At 55.0% G+C, this 19,152-nt stretch overlaps 1 protein-coding gene across 6 annotated transcripts in view; it reads right to left on the bottom strand.

The window, feature by feature from the left end:
* Positions 1-18,184, bottom strand: part of LOC125453956 (uncharacterized protein KIAA2012 homolog) — a 59,241-nt gene extending 41,057 nt beyond the window's left edge. For all 6 annotated transcript variants that reach the window (XR_009445926.1, XM_059647082.1, XM_059647083.1 and 3 more), the window contains exons 1-4: positions 17,498-18,184; positions 4,769-5,035; positions 3,931-4,096; positions 2,586-2,783 (exon numbers count right to left, since the gene is read on the bottom strand). Coding sequence is in view for 5 of the 6 variants with exons in the window: in XM_059647082.1 (XP_059503065.1) it covers positions 2,586-2,783; positions 3,931-4,096; positions 4,769-5,035; positions 17,498-17,584 (718 nt within the window). In the remaining variant the exon portion in view is untranslated. The remainder of the gene's footprint in view (positions 1-2,585; positions 2,784-3,930; positions 4,097-4,768; positions 5,036-17,497) is intronic.
* Between the last annotated feature and the right edge of the window lie 968 nt (positions 18,185-19,152).

Here is a 19,152-nt window from a genome sequence, read left to right as displayed (position 1 = left end):
GAAGAGATTTAACCAACCTATTCAAAGGCCCCAATTTACCTGACTGATGAACGCAGGTTGAAAGAGGCACTCAGTGGGCTTCTGTACTTATCAAGATAACAGTTATTTATTGCAAAGGGATTGTTTCTTAGAAGAAGTCAGACAAACGCAAAATGCCAACCTACTACTCTCCATGAAGTAAACTCTGCTGCTTTTAAAAATTCTCATACATGTACAAACAGACACAGAAAGAAACAAGACATAAATGTTAACAGTTGTGAGAGAACAACAAAAAATCTCAATGAAGCACAGTTCTGGCATCAGTTTAGATTACTAGCATCTACAACATGTTTTCCTTTGGTTCCCTTCTGGTTCCGTTCACCTTCAATTTGGGATCAAGATTAGGAAATATTACTGAGGTGAGAGGCATGTTGCTGAAGCTTTTCTTCTTGGACTTATCAGGACAAATGCAAGAATGCCAAATTTCCAACAACCAAAGCAAATTACACGACAGGAAGAAATTGTGCTGACTGGTCAAACTCTAATACCATGCAGAAAGCTCTGGAGAACAATAGGTCCCTCATGCTCCTGGTAATTCAAGAAAGATACAAAACTTGGACATATTCCTTTTTGTTTGCAGTGAATTATTTAATATTTCAATATTAAATCTGCATGTTACTCATATTTAGATTTGCCTCATCATCCTAAGTGGACGCTTAGTTTTCTCTTTATGCCTTACTAACACAAACATCAGTACTTTCCAGTAAAATCTTGGGGTCAGAGACATTTTAACATGGTCTAGTCAAAGTGGACAAAGTGTGGTGAAACACAGATCTCTTTACAGCAGTGCAGTTAGAAACAATAGAGTAATTTCATAGACTGATTATACCATAGAAGGAAGGATTTCAGCCATTGAGTCTCTCCTAGCTTTCTGTTAAATAAGCCTGTCAGTCCCATTGCCCCACTCTATCCCCAGGGACCTGTAGGTTTCTTTTCCTCATGTCCAACCAATTTCCATTTGAAATCATTTATTGTCACCGGTTTCACCTCCCTCACTTGGCCATGTCAAGATGTTGAGCTAAATTGTCAGCCAGAAAACATCAGTAACAATTGTGATAATAAAATGTGAGGCTGGATGAACACAGCAGGCCAAGCAGCATCTCAGGAGCACAAAAGCTGACGTTTTGGGCCTAGACCCTTCATCAGAGAGGGGCATGGGGTGAGGGTTCTGGAATAAATAGGGAGAGAGGGGGAGGTGGAACGAAGATGGAGAGAAAAGAAGATAGGTGGGGAGAGTATAGGTGGGGAGGTAGGGAGGGGATAGGTCAGTCCAGGGAAGACGGACAGGTCAAGGAGGTGGGATGAGGTTAGTAAGTAGGAGATGGAGGTGCGGCTTGGGTGGGAGGAAGGGATGGGTGAGAGGAAGAGCAGGTTAGGGAGGCAGAGACAGGCTGGACTGGTTTTGGGATGCAGTGGGGGGAGGGCAAGAGCTGGGCTGGTTGTGTGGTGCAGTGGGGGGAGGGGACGAACTGGGCTGGTTTTGGGATGCAGTGGGGGAAGGGGAGATTTTGAAGCTGGTGAAGTCCACATTGATACCATTGGGCTGCAGGGTTCCCAAGCGGAATATGAGTTGCTGTTCCTACAACCTTCGGGTGGCATCATTGTGGCAGTGCAGGAGGCCCATGATGGACATGTCATCTAAAGAATGGGAGGGGGAGTGGAAATGGTTCGCGACTGGGAGGTGCAGTTGTTTATTGCGAACCGAGCAGAGGTGTTCTGCAATGTTCTGCAGGTGTTCTGACCTATCCCCTCCCTACCCCCCCACCTATACTCTCCTCTCCACCTATCTTCTTTTCTCTCCATCTTCGTTCCGCCTCCCCCTCTCTCCCTATTTATTCCAGAACTCTCACCCCATCCCCCTCTCTGATGAAGGGTCTAGGCCCGAAACGTCAGCTTTTGTGCTCCTGAGATGCTGCTTGGCCTGCTGTGTTCATCCATCCTCACATTTTATTATCTTGGATTCTCCAGCATCTGCAGTTCCCATTATCACAGTAACAATTGTGATGCTGGTCATCACAATAAAACCTTAGTAAACGATACTGGTGGAAACCAATGTCTAGCAGCTACCTAATCCTGAAATGCAGACTATGGTCTTTAGTTGTGCCTATATTTCTGTTCCTTTACCTATTCAGGTGCTGTGGATGTTGCAGGCATGCCCATTCCTAATTTCCCTTGAACGGTAAGGCTTGTGCAGCCTTTTCAGAGGGCAGTTAAATAGCAACTCCCTTAATGTGGGTCTGAAGTCACATGTAGGACACATCAAGTAGAAACAGCAAGAGTCCTCCCAAAATATTTGCGAATTAAATGGGTTTTATCGATAATTACAGGGAATAGTTTCAATTTCAGATTTATTCATGACATTGCACGGAGAGATTTGATCCCATGTCTCCGGAACATTAACCTAGACCTCTGGACTATAAGACTGCTGACCCTATTACTATGCTACTGACTCTCACTGTTATACTTACATATTGTCAACAGTGTAGCTTAGAGCCCAACTGCTGACACTATTACCCTGAGCTGACTGACTGCTGGGGGTTCAGTACCTGTGTCATCGATTATCTCCTCTCCATGCTCCTCCTCCTCTTCCTCTAAACATGGCCAGCTCTGGTACAGGTCAGCAACAGGGAGGCAGGGAATGGCACGATAAGGTCTGGGTGCTTTGGACATATCACATTTAGTCTCCTGCTGAAGGAGGGAGTCCATAGATAGCCCTTGCAGCCAGTTCAGTTTGTTGGTGCAATCTACAGAGGCAAAAGAGCTTTTAGACAATATTGAAGCCTGTACCCCATCCAACCCCACCACACTCACATGCACACTGTACCCCTTCCAAACCCACCACCCCCTTACGCACACTATGCCCTATCTATCCCCACCACCCTCTCACACACACTGTACCTCAATCAAACCTATCACGCCCTTACTCACACACTGTACCCCATCCAAACCTGTCAACCCCCTCACGCACACTGTACCCCATCTAACTCCCACCCTGCCACACTGAGCCCTGTTTAAATGGAGTCAATGGTTCCTGCATCCTTGAACAGATTCAGTGTTGGTTGTGGAAGTTGTGAACTCATTTGCCCTGATCATTGCTCATCCAAATTGTGTCCTTAGGAGACACCTCCCATACCTGCCTCTTCTTTCTGGACTTCACCTGGAGTACGTGAATCCTCAAAAAACCCTCATCTTTGTTTTCAAATCCCTCCATGGCCTCAGGCCTCCCTAGCCTTAACCTTTTCCAAACCCACAACCCTCTGACGTGTCGTCTCATTCTGGTCCCCTGAGAACCCCCAATTTTAAAGATGGCCGTGCCCTTCAGCTGCATGGACCCTACGCTCTGAAATTGGCTTCCTATACCTCTCTGCCTCTGTATTCTCCTTAAATGACAATGCTCAAAATCTACCACTTTGACCGAGCCTTTGCTCACCTGGCCTAATTGTTCCTTTGTGTGGTTTGGCACTATGTTTTGTTTTATAATGTTGCTTTGAACTGTCATGAGATGTTCATTGTGCTAAAGGTGCTAAATAAATCCAGAATGCTGCTGTTGTTGCATTGTGCGCATTATATTCCAGTCTGATCCTCCTCCCTACATGTTGAGTCTCTGGCCCGTCTAATGCTCAGTGGTAGAGAACAGGAAACCAGTGAGTCGAAACTGACGATGCACTGTCACACATAATGTTATCTCACAATAATTAACCTGTTAAGTACATTAACTTTCTAAGCTTTATCAATTTGGATTATCAGATGTTATCCGCTCCAGGAACTTGTACAGGCCTCAGCTACCTCAATCTGGGTGCAACTCAGTGTAACACAAACATTGACTCATTCAGAGCCAGTCCTTTTATACAGTAGCACACACTTCCCCAACTGCCCCATCTACAAACTAACCTGAGCGCTGCAGCCGATGCAGGAGAGTGAGGTTGCAGGTCTCAGCCAGGCAGGCAAGATATCGCTTGGCCGAGTAGCCAGGTCGGATTTTACGGTTTCCCGGGTGATTCCTGTGCCCAATGAGGAAATGCAGATAGGGCTCCACTTGCATAGGACCTGTGCCATTCTGGGAGCAAAATCAACACTCCTTTATTCAGGCAAGCCATACATGGAAGCCCATTCAGTTCGACAAACATTCTGATTCTTAAATTTTATTTTAGGAATGTCAGAAGTTCAGCCCACTGTTTCCTGATAAACAAATACCACGCATACAGCCTCTCACGATAGCCGAAGTGCCCAGCTGGGTGAAGGGTGACGGGGTCAAATACATTAACTGAAGGCTCAGATCACAGAAACATTCTTTCATAGTCTGTTATACCATAGCTTTGACCTGGGTGAACCCGATCATTGTGAGGCATGGGCTTCTCATTTGAAGCTAAATGATCTAAATTTGGTTGATTTGCTCCCCCGCCCAACCAAACAATCCAAATGTGGCTGATTCACCCAGCCAAACCATCCAGACATGACTGATTCACCCCCCAAACTGTCCAGGTGTGGCTGATTTGCTCTCCCAAATCGTCCAGACGTGGCTGATACACCACCCAAACCATCTAAACTTGGCTCATTCACTACCCAAACCTAGACATGGCTGATTCACTGCACAGACCTTTTCGATGTGGCTAATTCATTTGCGTACAGGTGGCCCATTCACTGCTGAAACTGAACAGACCCAAGGGACCCATGATAAACCTATTCACACGTGGATGATCCTTAATCCTGATGACCTTGCCATACTCACCTCTCTCTGCCCGTAGGCAAGGACTGCCCTGGCCAGATCCTGGAGAGTGCTGAGCCGAACCCTCACTCTGCGCTGCCACTTCACGTTGCGCTGGTGCTGCCAGGATTGCAGTGCCAGGTCCTCAGAGTAGAGTACCAGGGCTCCGCGACGTGTGCTGAAAGTTTTGGGAGGCACTGGCTGGCTGTCATGGTGTAGGAAGCCTTCAGAATCACACAGTTTCAAAGACACGAAGGTGGAATTCCTCGGGGACTTCCAGTTAAAATAATCCTGTCAAAGTAAGTGAAAAAGACTGGGAGTGCTTGAACACTGTTGATCAACTCCCTCACGTAGCAGTCCATCAGAGGAGGAGGCCACTAAGCCTCAATGGCCTGTGCTGGCCCTTTGAAAGAGATATCCAATTGATTCCACTCCTACCTCTTCCTTCTTTTTCCCTGTAATCCCACAGGTTTCCCTCTTCGAGTCTACATCAATTCCTTTTTTGTAAATTGCTATTAAACTATTTTCCATGGCCCTCTAAGACAATACAAGTCAGATGACAAAAACTCACTGCATAAAAAGATTCAACACCCCACAGCTGGAGTTGAATCTTGTGCCAGCAGCAAGAGTCTTGGCTACTCACAAGCCCCCACCTTACCTCTTTTTATAAAGGTCTATCACTGCCACGTGCAGAATCAGGAACCAGTAGGACCCAGGATCAAGAGCCCTGAGTGCGAGAAGCCCTACCTACCGAGGGATGATTGCCAATCCGAGGCCGGTAGCTTTTGTGGACTCAGAAGCGCCACCAGTGAAGCGGTGGATGCAGCTGGACCAACACCAATTGAGGCCCAGGACCCAGACCATGGGGGAAAATGATGGAAGAGGGTGTTTGCAGGTGATGGGTGCGTTGGAGGATGCCAACAGCAAGGGCAGCGTGGTCCCTCAATTCAGCATTGAGTGCCTTTGATTGATTGTTCTGGTCACCACATTACCAAAAGGATGTGGGTGCTTTGGAGAGGGTGCAAAGGAGGTTCACCAGGATGTTGCCTGGTATGGAGGGTGCTAACAATGAAGAGAGGTTGAGTAGATTAGGATTATTTTCATTAGAAAGATGGAGATTGAGGGGGGACCTGATTGAGGTCTACAAAATCATGAGGGGTATAGACAAGGTGGATAGCAAGAAGCTTTTTCCCAGAGTGGGGGACTCAGTTACTAGGGGTCATGAGTTCAAAGGGAGAGGAGGAAAGTTTAAGGGAGATATGCATGGAAAGTTCTTTATGCAGAGGGTGGTGGGTCCCTGGAACGCGTTGCCAGCGGAGGTGGTTAGACGCAGACGCATTAGCGTCTTTTAAGATATATTTGGACAGGTACATGGATGGGCAGGGAGCAAATGGACACAGACCCTTAGAAAATAGATGACAGGTTAGACAGAGGATCTCGATTGGCGCAGGCTTGGAGGGCCGAAGGGTCTGTTCCTGTGCAGTAATTTTCTTTGTTCTTTGTTCTTTGATGCTCCACTCCCCCAACACATGGAAAGTCTCCCACCTACCCTGGGTTAATACCAGGCTGCAGAATAGGGTCCCCTCCATTTTTTTATTCATTCACAGGATGTGGGTGTCAATGGCTGGGTCAGCATTTATTGCCCACTCCCAATTACCCAGGGGGCAGTTAAGAGTTAACCCCACATTGTTGTGGGTCTGGTTTCAAATGTAGGCCAGATCAGCTGAGGAGGGTAGATTTCTTCCCTAAAAGACATGAGTGATCTAGATGGGTTTTTGAACAACTGTTCCGTGGTTATCAGACTCCTAATTCTAGATTTTTATTGATTTCAAATTCTGCTGCAGTGGGATTTGAACCTGTGTTCCTAGAATGTTGCCTGGGTTTCTGGATTAATAGTCTAGTGCTGCTAATACAACTAAGCCATTGCCTTCACAAATGGGTAGTAATTACCCACTTTAAGAGTTCTAAAGGAGATAGCTGAAGAGATAGTGGAAGCATTAGTAATGATCTTTCAGGAATTGCTAGAGTCAAGGAGGGTCCCAGAGGACTGGAAAATTGCTATCGTGACACCCCTGTTTAAAAAGGGAGCAAGGCACAGGATGGAAAATTACAGGCCGGCTAGCCTAACCTCATTCATGGGTAAGATTTTGGAGTCCATTGTAAAGGATGAGATTCTGAATATTTGGAAATGTCAGCAAGGTTTCATTAATGGGAGGTAATGCCTGACAAATCTGCTGGAATTCTTTGAGGAAGTAATGAGCAGGATAGATCAAAGAGAGCCAATGGATGTTATCTACCTGGACTTCAAGAAGGTCTTTGTAAAAGTGACACACAGGAGGCTGCTGAGTAAGATAAGGCCCACAGTGTTAGAGGCAAGTTGCTAGCATGGATAGAAGATTGGCTGTCTGGCAGAAAGCAAGGAGTGGGGGTAAAGGGGTTTTTCTCAGGATGGTAGCCGATGACAAGTGGTGTTCTGCAAGGGTCAGTGCTGGGACCACAACTTTTCACTTTGTACATTAATAATTTCGATGAAGGAACTGTGGGCATTCTGGCTAAGTTTGCAGAAGAAACAAAGATAGGTGGAGGGACAGGTAGTATTGAAGAGGTGGCAAGGCTTCAGAAGGATTAACACAGGTTGGGAAGGTGGGCAAAGAAGTGGTAAATGGATTACAACATGGGAAAGTGTGAGGTCATGCACTTTGGTAAGAAGAATAAAAGTAGGGACTATTTTCTAAGCGGGGAGAAAATTCAGAAGCCTGAAATGCAAAGAGATTTGGGAGTTCTAGTCCAGGATTCTCTCAAGGTAAACTTGTAGATTGAGTTCGTAGTCAGGAAGGCAAATGCAATGTTGGCATTTATTTTGAGAGGACTTGAATATAAAAGCAGGAATGTACTCCTGAGGCTTTATAAGGCTCTGGTCAGGCGACATTTGGAGTATTGTGTATAGTTTTGGGCCCCATATCTCAGGAAAGACGTACTGGCCCTGGAGCGGGTTCAGAGGATGTTCACGAGAATGGTCCCAGGAATGGAAAGCTTAATATATGAGGAATGTTTGAGGACTCTGGGACCATACTCATTGGAGTTTAGAAGGATGAAGGTGGGATCTAATTGAAACTTTCTGAATACTGAATGGCCTGACAGAATGGATGTGGGAAGATGCTTCCATTGGTAGGAGAGTCTAGGACAATAAAGGGAAGACCTTTTAGAATGGAGATAAGGAGAAACGTCTGCAGCCAGAGAGTGGTGAATCTATGGAATTCACGGCCACAGAAGGCTGTGGAGGCCAGGTCATTGAGTATATTCAAAACTGATATAGATAGGTTCTTGATTACCAAGGGGATCAAGCATTACGGGGAGAAAGCTGGAGAATGGAATAGAGGAACTTATCAGCCATGATTGAATGGCAGAGCAGACTCGTTGAGCCAAATGGCCTAATTTCTGCTCCTATGTCTAATAGTCTTATGGTCTTGAGGGCCTCAATTGGTGGTGGGGGAGAGGTGGGAGAATGACCATGGGCTTTCCCATCCTAGACTTAATTTGCTTGGAAGTGCCTGGCCCCACAGCCTTCTGCCTAATTAAATGACCCCCTCACACCAACCACATCACAGGGGAGTGAACAGGGGTCCATCTGCCCATTGTCTCTGGTTCATTTATGTTATCTTCAATGTGCATTCCCGGGTGACTGGCCCTTTTGCCAGGGTTTCTCAGACAATTTCACCTGATCCCCATGATCAAAATCCTTCTCTCCAGTGATTGTTCCTCATCTGTCCAACACAAGCAGCTCAGCACCACTGCCAGTTGTACCCAATAGCCAGTGGTTCTTACCGAGGCAGAGAGAAACCTTTCTTGAGCCTCTCATTCCACACAAAGGGTGGCACGGTGGCTCAGTGGTTAGCACTGCAGCCTCACAGCACCAGGGGTCCAGGTTCGATTCCATCCTTGGGTAACTGTCTGTGCAGAGTCTGCACGTTCTCCCCATGTCTGCGTGGATTTGCTCCGAGTTTTTTCCCCCCCCACAGTCCAGGGATGTGTAGGTTAGGTGGGTTACAGGTTCTTGTGGTCTGGGTGGGATGCTCCAAGGGTCAATGTGGACTTGTTGGGGCCAAAGGGCCTGTTCCCACACTGTAGGGATTCTATGATTCCAAGACCAATCTCTGTACCCCTATCCCCATGCACCCCCACAATCACTCCCTGTACCCCTCATTCTATGACCAGTCTCCGTACCTCGCTCCCCCACACCCTCACTCTATGACCATTCTCTGTCACACTCTCCCCCTGCACCCTCACTCCATGACCACTCACTATATTCCTCTCTCCCTGCACCCCCACTCTGTGAGCACTCTCTGTACCCCTCGCCCCTGCACTCCCACTCTGCGACCACTCTCTGTACCCCCACTCCGTGACCACTCTCTGTACCCCCTCTCCCCCTGCACCCTCACTCCGTGACCACTCTCTGTACCCCTCTCCCCCTGCACCCTCACTCCGTGACCACTCTCTGTACCCCTCTCCCCCTGCACCCTCACTCCGTGACCACTCTCTGTACCCCTCTCCCCCTGCACCCTCACTCCGTGACCACTCTCTGTACCCCTCTCCCCCTGCACCCTCACTCCGTGACCACTGTCTGTACCCCTCTCCCCCTGCACCCCCACTCCGTGACCACTCTCTGTACCCCTCTCCCCCTGCACCCTCACTCCGTGACCACTCTCTGTACCCCTCTCCCCCTGCACCCTCACTCCGTGACCACTCTCTGTACCCCCTCTCCCCCTGCACCCTCACTCCGTGACCACTCTCTGTACCCCTCTCCCCCTGCACCCCCACTCCGTGACCACTCTCTGTACCCCTCTCCCCCTGCACCCTCACTCCGTGACCACTCTCTGTACCCCTCTCCCCCTGCACCTTCACTCCGTGACCACTGTCTGTACCCCTCTCCCCCTGCACCCTCACTCCGTGACCACTCTCTGTACCCCTCTCCCCCTGTACCCCCACTCCGTGACCACTCTCTGTACCCCTCTCCCCCTGCACCCCCACTCCGTGACCACTCTCTGTACCCCTCTCCCCCTGCACCCTCACTCCGTGACCACTCTCTGTACCCCCTCTCCCCCTGCACCCTCACTCCGTGACCACTCTCTGTACCCCTCTCCCCCTGCACCCTCACTCCGTGACCACTCTCTGTACCCCTCTACCCCTGCACCCTCACTCCGTGACCACTCTCTGTACCCCTCTCCCCCTGCACCCTCACTCCGTGACCACTCTCTGTACCCCCTCTCCCCCTGCACCCTCACTCCGTGACCACTCTCTGTACCCCTCTCCCCCTGCACCCTCACTCCGTGACCACTCTCTGTACCCCTCTCCCCCTGCACCTTCACTCCGTGACCACTGTCTGTACCCCTCTCCCCCTGCACCCTCACTCCGTGACCACTCTCTGTACCCCTCTCCCCCTGTACCCCCACTCCGTGACCACTCTCTGTACCCCTCTCCCCCTGCACCCTCACTCCGTGACCACTCTCTGTACCCCTCTCCCCCTGTACCCCCACTCCGTGACCACTCTCTGTACCCCTCTCCCCCTGCACCCCCACTCCGTGACCACTCTCTGTACCCCTCTCCCCCTGCACCCTCACTCCGTGACCACTCTCTGTACCCCCTCTCCCCCTGCACCCTCACTCCGTGACCACTCTCTGTACCCCTCTCCCCCTGTGCCCCCACTCCGTGACCACTCTCTGTACCCCTCTCCCCCTGCACCCTCACTCCGTGACCACTCTCTGTACCCCTCTCCCCCTGCACCCTCACTCCGTGACCACTCTCTGTACCCCTCTCCCCCTGCACCCTCACTCCGTGACCACACTCTGTACCCTTCTCCCCCTGCACCCCCGCTCCGTGACCACTCTCTGTACCCCTCTCCCCCTGCACCCTCACTCCGTGACCACTCTCTGTACCCCTCTCCCCCTGCACCCTCACTCCGTGACCACTCTCTGTACCCCCTCTCCCCCTGCACCCTCACTCCGTGACCACTCTCTGTACCCCTCTCCCCCTGCACCCCCACTCCGTGACCACTCTCTGTACCCCTCTCCCCCTGCACCCTCACTCCGTGACCACTCTCTGTACCCCCTCTCCCCCTGCACCCTCACTCCGTGACCACTCTCTGTACCCCTCTCCCCCTGCACCTTCACTCCGTGACCACTGTCTGTACCCCTCTCCCCCTGCACCCTCACTCCGTGACCACTCTCTGTACCCCTCTCCCCCTGTACCCCCACTCCGTGACCACTCTCTGTACCCCTCTCCCCCTGCACCCTCACTCCGTGACCACTCTCTGTACCCCTCTCCCCCTGCACCTTCACTCCGTGACCACTGTCTGTACCCCTCTCCCCCTGCACTCTCACTCCATGACCACTCTCTGTACCCCTCTCCCCCTGTACCCCCACTCCGTGACCACTCTCTGTACCCCTCTCCCCCTGCACCCTCACTCCGTGACCACACTCTGTACCCCTCTACCCCTGCACCCTCACTCCGTGACCACTCTCTGTACCCCCTCTCCCCCTGCACCCTCACTCCGTGACCACTCTCTGTACCCCTCTCCCCCTGCACCCCCACTCCGTGACCACTCTCTGTACCCCTCTCCCCCTGCACCCTCACTCCGTGACCACTCTCTGTACCCCTCTCCCCCTGCACCCTCACTCCGTGACCACTCTCTGTACCCCTCTCCCCCTGCACCCCCACTCCGTGACCACTCTCTGTACCCCTCTCCCCCTGCACCCTCACTCCGTGACCACTCTCTGTACCCCTCTCCCCCCGCACCCTCACTCCGTGACCACTCTCTGTACCCCTCTCCCCCTGCACCCCCACTCCGTGACCACTCTCTGTACCCCTCTCCCCCTGCACCCCCACTCCGTGACCACTCTCTGTAACCCTCTCCCCCTGCACCCTCACTCCGTGACCACTCTCTGTACCCCCTCTCCCCCTGCACCCTCACTCCATGACCACTCTCTGTACCCCTCTCCCCCTGCACCTTCACTCCGTGACCACTCTCTGTACCCCTCTCCCCCTGCACCCCCACTCCGTGACCACTCTCTGTACCCCTCTCCCCCTGCACCCTCACTCCGTGACCACTCTCTGTACCCCTCTCCCCCTGCACCCTCACTCCGTGACCACTCTCTGTACCCCTCTCCCCCCGCACCCCCACTCCGTGACCACTCTCTGTACCCCTACTCCGTGACCACTCTCTGTACCCCTCTCCCCCTGCACCCCCACTCCGTGACCACTCTCTGTACCCCTCTCCCCCCGCACCCTCACTCCGTGACCACTCTCTGTACCCCTCTCCCCCTGCACCCCCACTCCGTGACCACTCTCTGTACCCCTCTCCCCCTGCACCCCCACTCCGTGACCACTCTCTGTACCCCTCTCCCCCTGCACCCTCACTCCGTGACCACTCTCTGTACCCCCTCTCCCCCTGCACCCTCACTCCGTGACCACTCTCTGTACCCCTCTCCCCCTGCACCTTCACTCCGTGACCACTGTCTGTACCCCTCTCCCCCTGCACCCTCACTCCGTGACCACTCTCTGTACCCCTCTCCCCCTGTACCCCCACTCCGTGACCACTCTCTGTACCCCTCTCCCCCTGCACCCTCACTCCGTGACCACTCTCTGTACCCCTCTACCCCTGCACCCTCACTCCGTGACCACTCTCTGTACCCCCTCTCCCCCTGCACACTCACTCCGTGACCACTCTCTGTACCCCTCTCCCCCTGCACCCCCACTCCGTGACCACTCTCTGTACCCCTCTCCCCCCGCACCCTCACTCCGTGACCACTCTCTGTACCCCTCTCCCCCTGTACCCTCACTCCGTGACCACTCTCTGTACCCCTCTCCCCCTGCACCCTCACTCCGTGACCACTCTCTGTACCCCTCTCCCCCCGCACCCTCACTCCGTGACCACTCTCTGTACCCCTCTCCCCCTGCACCCCCACTCCGTGACCACTCTCTGTACCCCTCTCCCCCTGCACCCCCACTCCGTGACCACTCTCTGTACCCCTCTCCCCCTGCACCCTCACTCCGTGACCACTCTCTGTACCCCTCTCCCCCTGCACCCTCACTCCGTGACCACTCTCTGTACCCCTCTCCCCCCGCACCCCCACTCCGTGACCACTCTCTGTACCCCTCTCCCCCTGCACCTTCACTCCGTGACCACTCTCTGTACCCCTCTCCCCCTGCACCCCCACTCAGTGACCACTCTCTGTACCCCTCTCCCCCTGCACCCTCACTCCGTGACCACTCTCTGTACCCCTCTCCCCCTGCACCCCCACTCCGTGACCACTCTCTGTACCCCTCTCCCCCTGCACCCTCACTCCGTGACCACTCTCTGTACCCCTCTCCCCCTGCACCCTCACTCCGTGACCACTCTCTGTACCCCTACTTCGTGACCACTCTCTGTACCCCTCTCCCCCTGCACCCCCACTCCGTGACCACTCTCTGTACCCCTCTCCCCCCGCACCCTCACTCCGTGACCACTCTCTGTACCCCTCTCCCCCTGCACCCCCACTCCGTGACCACTCTCTGTACCCCTCTCCCCCTGCACCCCCACTCCGTGACCACTCTCTGTACCCCTCTCCCCCTGCACCCTCACTCCGTGACCACTCTCTGTACCCCCTCTCCCCCTGCACCCTCACTCCGTGACCACTCTCTGTACCCCTCTCCCCCTGCACCTTCACTCCGTGACCACTGTCTGTACCCCTCTCCCCCTGCACCCTCACTCCATGACCACTCTCTGTACCCCTCTCCCCCTGTACCCCCACTCCGTGACCACTCTCTGTACCCCTCTCCCCCTGCACCCTCACTCCGTGACCACTCTCTGTACCCCTCTACCCCTGCACCCTCACTCCGTGACCACTCTCTGTACCCCCTCTCCCCCTGCACACTCACTCCGTGACCACTCTCTGTACCCCTCTCCCCCTGCACCCCCACTCCGTGACCACTCTCTGTACCCCTCTCCCCCTGCACCCTCACTCCGTGATCACTCTCTGTACCCCTCTCCCCCCGCACCCTCACTCCGTGACCACTCTCTGTACCCCTCTCCCCCTGTACCCTCACTCCGTGACCACTCTCTGTACCCCTCTCCCCCTGCACCCTCACTCCGTGACCACTCTCTGTACCCCTCTCCCCCCGCACCCTCACTCCGTGACCACTCTCTGTACCCCTCTCCCCCTGCACCCCCACTCCGTGACCACTCTCTGTACCCCTCTCCCCCTGCACCCCCACTCCGTGACCACTCTCTGTACCCCTCTCCCCCTGCACCCTCACTCCGTGACCACTCTCTGTACCCCTCTCCCCCCGCACCCTCACTCCGTGACCACTCTCTGTACCCCTCTCCCCCCGCACCCCCACTCCGTGACCACTCTCTGTACCCCTCTCCCCCCGCACCCCCACTCCGTGACCACTCTCTGTACCCCTCTCCCCCCGCACCCCCACTCCGTGACCACTCTCTGTACCCCTCTCCCCCCGCACCCTCACTCCGTGACCACTCTCTGTACCCCTCTCCCCCCGCACCCCCACTCCGTGACCACTCTCTGTACCCCTCTCCCCCCGCACCCTCACTCCGTGACCACTCTCTGTACCCCTCTCCCCCCGCACCCCCACTCCGTGACCACTCTCTGTACCCCTCTCCCCCTGCACCCTCACTCCGTGACCACTCTCTGTACCCCTCTCCCCCCGCACCCCCACTCCGTGACCACTCTCTGTACCCCTACTCCGTGACCACTCTCTGTACCCCTCTCCCCCTGCACCCCCACTCCGTGACCACTCTCTGTACCCCTCTCCCCCCGCACCCTCACTCCGTGACCACTCTCTGTACCCCTCTCCCCCTGCACCCCCACTCCGTGACCACTCTCTGTACCCCTCTCCCCCTGCACCCCCACTCCGTGACCACTCTCTGTACCCCTCTCCCCCTGCACCCTCACTCCGTGACCACTCTCTGTACCCCCTCTCCCCCTGCACCCTCACTCCGTGACCACTCTCTGTACCCCTCTCCCCCTGCACCTTCACTCCGTGACCACTGTCTGTACCCCTCTCCCCCTGCACCCTCACTCCGTGACCACTCTCTGTACCCCTCTCCCCCTGTACCCCCACTCCGTGACCACTCTCTGTACCCCTCTCCCCCTGCACCCTCACTCCGTGACCACTCTCTGTACCCCTCTACCCCTGCACCCTCACTCCGTGACCACTCTCTGTACCCCCTCTCCCCCTGCACACTCACTCCGTGACCACTCTCTGTACCCCTCTCCCCCTGCACCCCCACTCCGTGACCACTCTCTGTACCCCTCTCCCCCCGCACCCTCACTCCGTGACCACTCTCTGTACCCCTCTCCCCCTGTACCCTCACTCCGTGACCACTCTCTGTACCCCTCTCCCCCTGCACCCTCACTCCGTGACCACTCTCTGTACCCCTCTCCCCCCGCACCCTCACTCCGTGACCACTCTCTGTACCCCTCTCCCCCTGCACCCCCACTCCGTGACCACTCTCTGTACCCCTCTCCCCCTGCACCCCCACTCCGTGACCACTCTCTGTACCCCTCTCCCCCTGCACCCTCACTCCGTGACCACTCTCTGTACCCCTCTCCCCCTGCACCCTCACTCCGTGACCACTCTCTGTACCCCTCTCCCCCCGCACCCCCACTCCGTGACCACTCTCTGTACCCCTCTCCCCCTGCACCTTCACTCCGTGACCACTCTCTGTACCCCTCTCCCCCTGCACCCCCACTCAGTGACCACTCTCTGTACCCCTCTCCCCCTGCACCCTCACTCCGTGACCACTCTCTGTACCCCTCTCCCCCTGCACCCCCACTCCGTGACCACTCTCTGTACCCCTCTCCCCCTGCACCCTCACTCCGTGACCACTCTCTGTACCCCTCTCCCCCTGCACCCTCACTCCGTGACCACTCTCTGTACCCCTACTTCGTGACCACTCTCTGTACCCCTCTCCCCCTGCACCCCCACTCCGTGACCACTCTCTGTACCCCTCTCCCCCCGCACCCTCACTCCGTGACCACTCTCTGTACCCCTCTCCCCCTGCACCCCCACTCCGTGACCACTCTCTGTACCCCTCTCCCCCTGCACCCCCACTCCGTGACCACTCTCTGTACCCCTCTCCCCCTGCACCCTCACTCCGTGACCACTCTCTGTACCCCCTCTCCCCCTGCACCCTCACTCCGTGACCACTCTCTGTACCCCTCTCCCCCTGCACCTTCACTCCGTGACCACTGTCTGTACCCCTCTCCCCCTGCACCCTCACTCCATGACCACTCTCTGTACCCCTCTCCCCCTGTACCCCCACTCCGTGACCACTCTCTGTACCCCTCTCCCCCTGCACCCTCACTCCGTGACCACTCTCTGTACCCCTCTACCCCTGCACCCTCACTCCGTGACCACTCTCTGTACCCCCTCTCCCCCTGCACACTCACTCCGTGACCACTCTCTGTACCCCTCTCCCCCTGCACCCCCACTCCGTGACCACTCTCTGTACCCCTCTCCCCCTGCACCCTCACTCCGTGATCACTCTCTGTACCCCTCTCCCCCCGCACCCTCACTCCGTGACCACTCTCTGTACCCCTCTCCCCCTGTACCCTCACTCCGTGACCACTCTCTGTACCCCTCTCCCCCTGCACCCTCACTCCGTGACCACTCTCTGTACCCCTCTCCCCCCGCACCCTCACTCCGTGACCACTCTCTGTACCCCTCTCCCCCTGCACCCCCACTCCGTGACCACTCTCTGTACCCCTCTCCCCCTGCACCCCCACTCCGTGACCACTCTCTGTACCCCTCTCCCCCTGCACCCTCACTCCGTGACCACTCTCTGTACCCCTCTCCCCCCGCACCCTCACTCCGTGACCACTCTCTGTACCCCTCTCCCCCCGCACCCCCACTCCGTGACCACTCTCTGTACCCCTCTCCCCCCGCACCCCCACTCCGTGACCACTCTCTGTACCCCTCTCCCCCCGCACCCCCACTCCGTGACCACTCTCTGTACCCCTCTCCCCCCGCACCCTCACTCCGTGACCACTCTCTGTACCCCTCTCCCCCCGCACCCCCACTCCGTGACCACTCTCTGTACCCCTCTCCCCCCGCACCCTCACTCCGTGACCACTCTCTGTACCCCTCTCCCCCCGCACCCCCACTCCGTGACCACTCTCTGTACCCCTCTCCCCCCGCACCCTCACTCCGTGACCACTCTCTGTACCCCTCTCCCCCCGCACCCCCACTCCGTGACCACTCTCTGTACCCCTCTCCCCCCGCACCCTCACTCCGTGACCACTCTCTGTACCCCTCTCCCCCCGCACCCCCACTCCGTGACCACTCTCTGTACCCCTCTCCCCCTGCACTCCCCTCTCGGGGACGTAAACTTGCAAATGGTGTCACTTTTACAGGGGCATAGATACTTTAAGTGCTCCCACTGCTGGACGAGGTCTGTCAAAGCACAGTTTGAAAGGAGTCACCATGTTTCTGGCTGGACGGCAATGGCCGGTCCCTGCCTCTCTGAGAATATCGACATTGCCTAGCACAGCAGTTCTGGCCACCTCTCCCTCACCTGTAACGCTTGGCTGGAGGCGGGGGGGGGGGGGCGGTGGGTGGTGGTGGCTGGGTTTGGATTCCTGGCCTGAAGCCCTGAGAAGAGGGTGGGGGGGAGGAGTGCAAAGGCTTGCAGACCCCTGGCTTCCCCCAGCTGGATTACTTGACCCGTTACATAAAGGATCCCGTCACCTGCCTTACCTGTGCTTCAAAATAAACGTCCAATCGCTCGTGTTTCCTGTTCACCAGCTCTCCACAGCCACGGCTCAGTAAGGAGAAGTTCCACATTCCTGCTCGCTCCCTAACCTCCCTTGCCCTTTGATTTACATTGCCCTCTGTAAAACCCCCTGCGTGTGACAGGAAGGAGCAGTCGAATCCCAGTGGATCAGCATCCTGGTGGATCAGAATCCTGCCAAGGGATCCCCCTAATTCTAACGCAGTTGCACCTCGGTGGATCCCTCTCCCCGGTGGAACGGAATCCCAGCGGATCCCCAACTCGCAAGACGCATCACCCGACTGGATGCCTCGATCTTGGCGCAGCAGGGTCCCGATGGATCGCTAACTGCAGCGCCTCGGCGGATCCCTGTTCCGGGTGGAACGGAATCAGAGCGGATCCAACGGCTCAGTCGACTCCCCAGCCCGCCTGAAGCACAATCCTGCTGGAACGGTTTTCCAGTGGGTCACTTGGTCACCGCGGATCCCAGATCCTGGTCGATCCCGAGATCTCAGTGATCACTGAGCCCTGGCAGAAGGAGGGAAGAGGGAAAGCCGGGAATCAGGGTCTGCAGGCTGCTGACAGCTCACAGTCTGTGCCTCTGGCTCTGAGTTCTGTTGTTGGTTGCCTTGGAAGCAGCCAGACGGGAAAGAACAAACAGGTTTTAGGAGACAGCAAGGAGCAGGCTTATACCTCTCTCTCTCTCTCTCTGTCTCTCCCTGCCAACCACAGAGAACAAACTACATTGTGGTCCAGGCCCGAAACGTCAGCTTTTGTGCTCCTGAGATGCTGCTTGGCCTGCTGTGTTCATCCAGCTCCACACTTTGTTATCTTGGATTCTCCAGCATCTGCAGTTCCCATTATCTCTGATAGATTGTAAACCCTCTGATTACTGCCTTTGCAATGTTAAGAGTCCCCTGTAACTGGACATGGTCTGGTCTGTCCTCCCTCCATGGGCTAAAAATACTGAGTTCTGAGGAAAGATCCAAAAGTTAACTCAAAGAACAAAGAAAATTACAGCACAGGAACAGGCCCTTCGGCCCTCCAAGCCTGCACCGATCGAGATCCTCTGTCTAAACCTGTCATCTATTTTCTAAGCGTCTGTGTCCCTTTGCTCCCTGTCCATCCATGTACCTGTCCAGATACATCTTAAAAGACACTATTGTGTCTGCATCTACCACCTCCACTGGCAATGCGTTCCAGGGACCCACCACCCTCTGCGTAAAGAACTTTCCATGCATATCTCCCCTAAACTTTCCTCCTCCCACTTTGAACTCATGACCCCTAGTAACTGAGTCCCCCACTCTGGGAAAAAGCTTCTTGCTATCCACCCTATCTACACCCCTCATGATTTTGCAGACCTCAATTAGGTCCCCCCTCAATCTCCGTCTTTCTAATGAAAATAATCCTAATCTACTCAGCCTTTCTTCATAGCTAGCACTCTCCATACCAGGCAACATCCTGGTGAGCCTCCTCTGCACCCTCTCCAAAGCATCCACATCCTTTTGGTAATAATTCGCTGATTATATTTTTCTCCACCCTCTCGCAGATGCTGCCAGACCCGCTGAGCTTTTCCAGCAACTTCTGGTTTTTTGTTCCTAAAATGCCAATCACTGAGAACAGGGACCCAGTCAGAGCCTCG

The sequence above is a fragment of the Stegostoma tigrinum genome, chromosome 7 (genome assembly GCF_030684315.1).
Source record: "Stegostoma tigrinum isolate sSteTig4 chromosome 7, sSteTig4.hap1, whole genome shotgun sequence".
NCBI lineage: Eukaryota > Metazoa > Chordata > Chondrichthyes > Orectolobiformes > Stegostomatidae > Stegostoma > Stegostoma tigrinum.
The sequence above is the reverse complement of the archived record's forward strand: the minus strand, read 5'-3'. Positions and strand labels throughout refer to the sequence as shown.